The sequence below is a fragment of the Psammomys obesus genome, unplaced genomic scaffold, assembly GCF_907164565.1.
Source record: "Psammomys obesus unplaced genomic scaffold, mPsaObe1.curated_primary_1811, whole genome shotgun sequence".
NCBI lineage: Eukaryota > Metazoa > Chordata > Mammalia > Rodentia > Muridae > Psammomys > Psammomys obesus.
The window spans coordinates 15,538,088-15,547,046 of NW_026596069.1; the positions used below are offsets into that span (position 1 = coordinate 15,538,088).

Consider the following 8,959-nt stretch of genomic DNA (forward strand, 5'->3'; position numbering starts at 1 on the left):
AATGCATGATTTATCCATGTCGATGCCATCAACACAGTTTTACATTAATTGATGAGAGACTAAAGGGAGCCCCTTCCTTTCTTCCTGCAGGCATTTTGTTTACACTAGTCTGTAGTGTTTCCCAGGCAACAAAACAACAGAAAGGTCTTCCTGACGACCTAGCTCAGCAGAACCTAATTGTATCAAACACCGAGGCTCCTGGAGATGACAAAGCTGTAAGTCACCTTTCTTTTTAAACCAAGTGCAGAGGATGATTCAGCCTATAGTATGTGTTTCTTCTAAAACTTTTTTTTTCCTCCTTAACAAACTTCTTTCGGTGTCTGGTAATTCAGCAGCAATGTCCTCCATCCCAGGGAATCGATGTGTATAGTTCCCATGGAGGTGTGGTACTTCAGTTTGGCCATGCGGTGCTGCTTAATCTTTAGTGCACACTTTTTTTCCCTACTTCACGTGTCTCCTGGCTTCAGTAGGTCTGTATTTTTAAAAATCTATCCAAACTACTGTTTATGCTTCAAAATATTGCATTTAATTACTCACAGATCGCCAGTATAAATGTTTTTTTTTTTTTTTTAACCTGGATCCAGCAATAAAATCTCTACAGGCTTTGATCATGGTGGGAAAAAGTTTATTGGACTCTTCCTGACAGTAATGCAGGTTAGAAATGAGCCCGAGGCGGATAGTCTAAAAGCAGTACACTAGTGAGAGGCTCTGACGCTTCTAGCCCCACAGGGGAAGGAAGAACAAGTAAATATCTTCCCAAAAGTACAATTGCTGGCCAGAGCAGAAAAGATCTGCAAGCAAAAACAAACAACAAAAACAAAACAAAGGAATCTGACCTTATCTGAGAAAAAGAACGAGGGGGGGGAACTAAAACTACATTTTGGGTTCTAAACTCACAACCTAGAAGAGGAGTAGCCAGTGTGTTGGGGTTTCTGGGATTTTCCTGCCTGGTTTTCTGTTTTATTTATGTGGACTGCAAGAATTATATGTTTATAGCAAACCTTTCTTTTGTTTTGCGTTGGAGGAACTATGTTCAGCATTGACTGAGAAAGCTTGCCATTATTTCTGTTTCTTCTCTTGCTTGATAAAAGAGAATTGGTTTAACTGAGAAAGTAAATACTTGTGACACAGCAATGCTGCCTTCAGAACATGGCCAGTATGCTAAGGAGTTTCTAAAGGTGCAATCTACATCAAGGTTTTTTATTTGCACTGGCAATTTGTTTCTTGTGTTAGACATCACATCTATTACAGGGCATATGTTAGGCACTCAGGATTGAAAAGACAGAGGGAAAGAATACGTCCAGTCGGTGTCTTTGGAAAGATTATTTAGTAAGGCCTACATCAAATTAGGGAACCATCTGCACATACCGTTCTTTCTCACCTTCTTTTGTTCCTCTGTATATTTAACTGATGCAAGGTGTTTTCTTTCCAGTATCCCACAAATGGCTTCACAACTCAAACTGTGGGAGCTTCTGGGCAGGCAGCTTTCGGCACTTTGGGACGAGGAGTCAAGAGCGGAGGGCAGGAGACCATGGAGATGGTAAAAGGAGGACAACAGACTTTGGACACCTGCCGGGGAGCTGGTTATCATCACCACACTCTGGATCCCTGCAGAGGAGGGCATGTCGAGATGGACAACTTCAGATACACTTACTCTGAGTGGCACAATTTCACTCAGCCCCGACTTGGTGAGGTGAGCTTCTGAGCTGTTCCCCAAACAGTGTTGCTGTAATTTAAATTTTACAAAGGGTTCCAACTTAGTGTTTGTGTAGGCTGCTACTTGAAGTCAATGGTGAATCTACTTATTAAGAAGTTGCCATTTTCAATTAATTTGGGTTTAATCATGTTCTGTTTACGTGGTCATTTACTTTCCTGCAAATTTTGTTTGGCTTTTATTACGTTTTAAGGAAATAATTTTGTGGTATGGTTTTTGCATCTTAAAAATTTTGTTTTTTAACAAGTCAATGTCCAGCACAAGGCAATTCAAACATATACCATTGTTTTGCCTGTTTGGAAAGAATGGAGTCCACATCAATTTGGGTTTGGTCTACTGAGCGTGTTTTTAGTTTTTCTACTACTTTGAAAGATGAAAGCAATGGCCACTTAAAAGGAACACTTGGGTGCTTACTGCCACGCAGGACTTTTAGAAGCATGCGAATACTGACTTTGCAGTGTGATTTTATAATACAGACCAATCATGTGCATTTTCTACACATAGGAAACCATTAGAGGACACACTCTGATTAAAAATTAAACAGTGAAAGGTAAATCGAAGCAATTCCTTTTCTTTTAGTATGTTTTGGTGCTTAAAATAACAAAAATAAAATATTTTGTGCTTTCTCCCCGGCAGAAGGTGAAGTTGTGCCATGAGGATGACAACCAGGTGCTTGGTCAAGACTATGTCCTCACATACAACTACGAAGGAAGAGGCTCGGCAGCTGGCTCTGTGGGTTGCTGTAGTGACCAACAGGAAGAAGATGGACTTGAGTTTTTGGACCATTTGGAGCCCAAATTTAGGACATTAGCAGAAGTCTGTGCAAAGAGGTGAACAGCTTTTATCAGGATAACCAAAACGAATGGATTCATTGCCTTTTTTAAAGCTATAAACCAGGATTTTTCAAAAACAGAAATTATATTTGGGGCATCCTTCCCCACTGGTCTGCAGCATCTCCACGGAAATGCACATTTACAGAGAAACTTTGTATATTAGCACTTGAAAACCATTCTGCATGGGTTTTTAATACTTCTCTTTTCCAGGTGTCATCTAAGATGGAAACTTTAAGAAAATTTGCATTACTGTTTACATTAAGCATAGTGCCATCAGCCAACTTAGAGTGCAATAAAATTTAATGCATTTGAGTCTGTTTATGGACTTCTTGACCCAACAGGAGACTATAGAAACTATTATCTCCAATTAATGGATTCATTCATTGTTCATATGGTGCTTGGAAACTTGTTTTCCTAAACATTCTGAACTGTATATTGCTGTGTCTCACTTTTGTTATATTCTTGCAAGATGGCCTAGCTTCATAGTGCAAAGGTAGATTGCCAGGCAGCCATTGGGTGTGTTTGCAGTTCTATTCCAGCGAGGTTTCCTTTTAGGTTCTATTCAGTGCAGTGAAACCGTGCACTGAATATACATCTCTTTTGTACCAACTTTGCCAATCAAATTTAGATTTCAGAACTTTAGAATTTTTTTTTTTTACCTTTATGAGTTTTTGTGAAATATGTATGCTCTCATTCCTCTTCATTTCTTTTTCTCCTTCTCTCCTGTTTGATTTTGAAACTTCCACTTGGGCTAAAGATCCAAAATATTCTCAAAACTTGTCAATTCTCATAAAATAGCCTTTCTGTGGTGTATAAGCAAATGCACTGCCTAGTTTTTAAGCTTAATGTAATAACAACATTATGGTTTTGAAATTTTTGGTAATTGCTTCATTTCTGACCTTAGTGAAGAATTGTAATTTTCCAATGAAACTGTAGGACTCCTTCAGGGTCTATTAGAAGCAAAATTCCATATAACAGAAGCAATAGTATAGTTAGAAGTAGGTTGTGGCTGTCTAATGTAGAATTTCTGTCCTTAATTCAAGGACACTGGAAGTGGGAAATAGTGACGGTGTTTGAGGTAAGCTCCTCAGCATAATAATCTCAGACTATCTCTAGGACAACAACTTTATAACTTTTTAGATGATATGGCTAGTCATAATTACATGAGTGTAAAATTGTTTTTAAGAATAGTTTGTAATTATAGTTTTTATCGAATATAGAAATGGGCCAAATGTTTAGAAATCTTTTAAAGAATTTAAACATGAGCAAATATCATAGCCAACCAGATTCTAGATCAGAGGTCACACTTCTTCCAGTCAGTGAGCTCAGCACTTACAGTAGATGCGCGGATATCCAGGTGCAATTCTGATGTGCGTGATTGTTCACTGTGTGTGTGTCTTTAATTCACCAGTTTGGCTTATAACAATTATTCTTCAGAATGAACATTGGGGAAAAAATGAATATTGATGATGTTTTCAGCAGAGTCATTGTTGTTCAGTCAAAAATATTTCTCAGAGTTATTTTTAATAAATTATGTACAAAATGATTGTATGCTAGTGGTGTTGAAAATGTAAACTAAGCAGCTATGAGGAGCTAGTGTGTGGGGGCTTGTTATTCTTGGGTCTGGTATGCCTGTGAGTGGGTACAGTATAAAGAACCAGCTTCCTTTTCCCAGCTGCTGTCACGGGATGCTGGACTTAGATTCGCAGATACCTGGTACACTGCAGCCATCACACTTGGATGCTATTCGTGTGCTGTGGGTATTGGCTCCCTTGTGCACTCTTTATAGTTATTTTTATCATCTTAAGACAGAGAGTACTTTTAGCATTCTTATCTTGTAATTTTAAAAGACACTTGATTAAAAAAAAATTACCTGTGTGGTTGTGTCTTAGGGTAACTCTTGCTGTGATGAAGCACTATGATCATAAGCAACATGGAGAGGGAGCAGTTTTTTTGGCTTCCATAAATGGAGTTTTTAAAGGGGGGGGGCAGGGTTAAGAATGAAAATCATAGAAAATGATCTACCTAAAGTTACCGCTAGTAATAATAAATGATTTTAAATATATCATATTTATGGCCAATTTTATGCCAGTAATAATCAACTAAGAAAATGGGACAATGGAGACTATTTTCAGTTGACATCTGCCATTTGAGAATGTGTCTCTTCATAATATTCAGCTGATGACTGAATTGCAGACATGCAGTTGTTCAATGCAGTCTGTAAAGGTTGATGAAACATACAGAGGACTGCCTAGTTTGTTGTGCTGTGGACATACAAGGTTCAAGCACATGGAGAACAGAATATTCACTTGTTATATGGATGATGATTCTGAAGCCTTCTGAATTAAAATTTTACCCGGAAGGCCCTTCCTCAGCCGCTCTCTTACCTGTGTCCTGTCAGGCATCAGCAATGGATTGCTACAAGTTTGTAGTTCCTTCTAGTCATCTCAGCGATGCACATACACAGATTCCAGAGTGAATTCCCTGATGCAAACCGCATTGCTATCCTTCCCGGGTTTGGGCTTGCTTTGAGGTGTCATTTAAATGCCTTAGGCTTATTTTTTCCTTGTACTGAGAGGGAAGAAGACTGCTCGAAAGGATGAGTTAATTCTTGAAGGCTAGTTGCAGAACTGCACTGAGAATGTCTGGGCGACTGCTGCTGCCTATATACAGAGAGCAACTGGGGAAGTCATCACATTTGCAGTCTCCCTTCTGCTGCTGTTTGCCAACTTCCCCTGCCCACCTATCCCAGAATCCTGACCAACATCTTCCCTGTGATGGACTTTAAGATTCTGTGGCTTGGAAAACTTTCTACAGCTCATTCTTGTAGTTACAAAGGCTCTCATCCATAGCCCAGAAATCAGAGTGATAAGTCTTGAGAGGACTGGAAGAAAAAAAAAAAGGAAGTTACCTACCTAGTCAGCAATTATTGTCCCAGGAGGCAAATTTTTAGGGATTTCCCAAGAGAAATGAATGTGATGACATCTTCAATAAGATAAAACAAATGGTGCTCTGTTATCAGTGACTTCAAATGTTATTACTTTTTCCTTTTAAGACAGGATTTCATTATGTAGTCCAGGCTAGCCCCAAACTCACGATCCTTCCGCATCAGCCTTCCAGGGAGGTTCAGTGATGTTTAACTTAGAGTTTCTCTGTAGCCATTTTTTAAAAATTGCTGTGGTTTTCTTGTTTAAATTTTTCAATTTAATATGAGGATTTTTAAAAAAAATATTTTTGAGATTTATAATTTAATTAAACCATTTCTCTTTCCTTTCCTCCCACCAAAATTTTCCATGTAGCTCTCCTTCCTCTCTTTCAAATTCATAGACTCTTTCTTCATTAATTGTTATTGGACATATATATATATATATATATATATATATATATATATATATATATATATATATGTATGTATATACACACTCATATACCCCTACTCAGTCTGTATAGTGTTATTTGTATGTACTTGAAGGGCTGACCAGTTGGTATGCTCTTCCATGGGAAAGTCTATTTCTCTCACTCTCGGTATTCCTTAGTTGCCTGTAGTTCATTGTGTTGTTTTGAGGCCTCCTGGTTTCCTCCACTTTAGCATGTCTATTGTCCTTGTTGAGCTTCTGTTCAGGCAGTCATGATGATGAGACTTTAGGGGTATACCTTCTGACAGTACTAGGAGACACAACCACACTGTAAACTCCCTGATCTTTTAACTCTTGTGGTCTTTCTAAGCCTCTTGTTAATGTTTCCTGAGCCTTATATGCAGGAGTTGTTTTGTAGATGTATCCACATGGGACTAGGCTCCACAACTCCACTTTTTGATTGGTTGTAGTTTTCTGTTGAGAAGAGAAGTTTATTGATAAGAAGTGAGGATTATACCTACCTGTGGGTAGAGGGCAGATGTTTAGCTTGTTTACAGAGATAATGATGGTTTAGAAAAGTGATGGTTATGGGTTTTCCTCCAAGATCCATAACTTTACTAGCTCTTGATTGTTGGTTAGGTTTCCAGTACCAGGCATATTTTCCTTCTGGGTTACTGGGTCTTTAGTCCAGTTTTGCTTACCGCTAAGGTATGTGTGCCACTACTGACTTCGTAGGGTTTAAGTGCCATCCTGGGCATTGATGTGATTTAAGGGTACCAATGCTAGGTTGGACTGTCGGTTGTCTCCTTCCTCTTTAGGGTTGCATGGGGGCTTTCTGGGACTATGAAAGCTAGTCTTCAAGGAGTCAGATCAATGACCTCTTGGCCTTATTTCTGAAGGGGGTGGTTGTGTCATCAATAGGTACTTACCCTCTCCTCTGGGGATCAATCAAGGACAATAACAACAGACTGTAATGTTTTTGGGAGTCTCTTGGACATCCTTAACTAAAAACTCAAAAGTGTCTTATCATTCCTGGTGTTGGGGTTTTTGATAGATGGTCTTTGACTCTTGGAGGGAACATTGTTAGTGAAGATATGAAAATTTCATTTAAAGTATAGATGTGTGTTTATACTCAGAATTTGATATATTATATTTTGGTTAGGTAGATAGTTAATAGTATGGTTCCTTATGAGTTTTTTCAGATATCCTTACTTTTACTTTACCCTGCTGTTTCTTTCTTCTGCATTTATTTCCCACCTCTTTAGTTAGAGCCCTCATCTTTGCCATTTCCCTGATCAGATCACTTATATCCCTTTTCTCTCTTATTCCCCCATCCACCTACCTCATCAATAGTTCCTTATACTTTCTGGATTTCTGCAGTTACTCCAAATGTGTTTAATCTTGGGTTCTGATCCTCTCATATAAAATCTGACTTTGGCCACAGCCTTCCTTGTTAGTCAATATTTCTACCATTTTTTTTTCTTGGCCCCAGATCAAAAATCTTTTAGTTCTTGCTTTTCATTGTGGGGTCTTGGACTTAGGGCCTCTGCCATGTAAGGCAAATGCACACCACTGATCTACAGTTTTCAGCCCCAAGTTGATGTCTTGGCACCTGATTTTAATGTGGCCAGCCACTGTTGTAACATCCTGGAATAAAATGCTTTTCCTTCTGTGTCCTTCAATCCTCCTTAAGCAAGAAAGCCTTAAGAGAAGATTTGGTGTCTGTGGAGCTTATGGGTCATGCTCAGTTCTGAAAAGTACCTGATAACACTCTTGAACTCTTCACTGTGTAAAAAGAGAAACATTTTGTTGCCCTGTCAATCCTTCCAAGCCTCTTAGATACAAGTTACTTAGGCTTGACATTGAGAACCTTTGATCCCTTGCTCTCCTCCCCAGCACACCTTGTTTGTTGCTCACATTGTCAAACTTCCTTGGAATTTTTTAAACAATCTCATTCATGAAACCATTATCCGGCAGCCATTTCACGCCTTCCTATGCAGTCACCCATGGCTTCCTATAATGTGCAAACAGGGACTGCAGCCCATGAGAAAGGACAGGATGAATCAGATTCTCACCTCCTCCACATCCTTTCTTGCATGTCAAGACATGCAGAGAGTGTGGATAAGGTATGGGTTAATGCCTGTAAAGTTCACATGATGCCTGGAATATGGTAAATACTCAATGTATGTGAAACAACTCCCAACAGCACAAACACATGGGTGCTGTAGATGGGGAAGGCGTTGTTCTATCTCCAATCTTTAAATATACATATATATTATATAATAATACATGTTAATTGTGTGTATGTGGGGGGCAAAGTATGTGTGAGTGCAGCTGTCTTTGAAGGCTGGGGGAGGGCTTCAGATTCCCAGGGGCTGCAGGTATGAGCAAATGCACACTTCACATATGCAGGTCCTGGAAACTGACCTATGGTCCCCCTCCAGAGCAATGCTCACTCTTAGCTGCTGAGCTGTCTATCCAGCACCCCACCGCCAACACAATCCGCTCATTCAAGCTCTCCACACGCCAATCAGTGGAGTGTGTGCCTCTCTACCCTTCTTCCAGCTGCAATTTTAGAAGAGACAATGTCATGACATTTCTCCCATGGGTCTCTGGCTTCCCGTGCATCTGAGACATACAATCACATTCTGCTCCTGATCTCTGTACTCTACATGCTCTCTGCTGTGCAGATGGTTGCAAGTGTCTTTGTGCAATTATTCCAGATGGGAGGTGTTGAGCTGACCTGGATCATTATGTGCAGACAGCACTGCCACAAACCCATCTTGCTCATGGCAGGCCTGTGGCAACTAGCTCACTGTCCATTTTTTTCCTTTGTAAAAGTAGGACTCTCTTTGATGGTATGTAGTTCCAATGTCATTACTCATAGATTCGTACATATGTATGTATATGTGTTCCTTCTCGTGTGAGAAATTCTTGAAGAACCGAATGGTGTCACTTTGCATGTCCTTTGAATGCTGCTGCTCTCAGCATATTTTAATGAGAGCGAATTGTATTGCCTATGTCACTAAGAACAAACATACTAAAAATTGTACATC

The 8,959-nt window shown here is 39.5% G+C and overlaps 1 protein-coding gene across 3 annotated transcripts in view; it reads left to right on the forward strand.

Moving 5' to 3' along the window:
* The window catches only part of Dsc2 (desmocollin 2), a 32,605-nt gene extending 28,507 nt beyond the window's left edge, over positions 1-4,098 (forward strand). For 2 of the 3 annotated variants that reach the window (XM_055625524.1, XM_055625527.1), the window contains exons 14-16: positions 91-215; positions 1,433-1,693; positions 2,351-4,098. In XM_055625524.1, the coding sequence (XP_055481499.1) occupies positions 91-215; positions 1,433-1,693; positions 2,351-2,548 (584 nt within the window). In that variant the 3' untranslated portion in view covers positions 2,549-4,098. Of the gene's footprint in view, positions 1-90; positions 216-1,432; positions 1,694-2,218; positions 2,265-2,350 lie in introns of all 3 variants that reach the window. The other variant, XM_055625526.1, reaches the window with a different exon arrangement.
* The last annotated feature ends 4,861 nt before the right edge of the window (positions 4,099-8,959 follow it).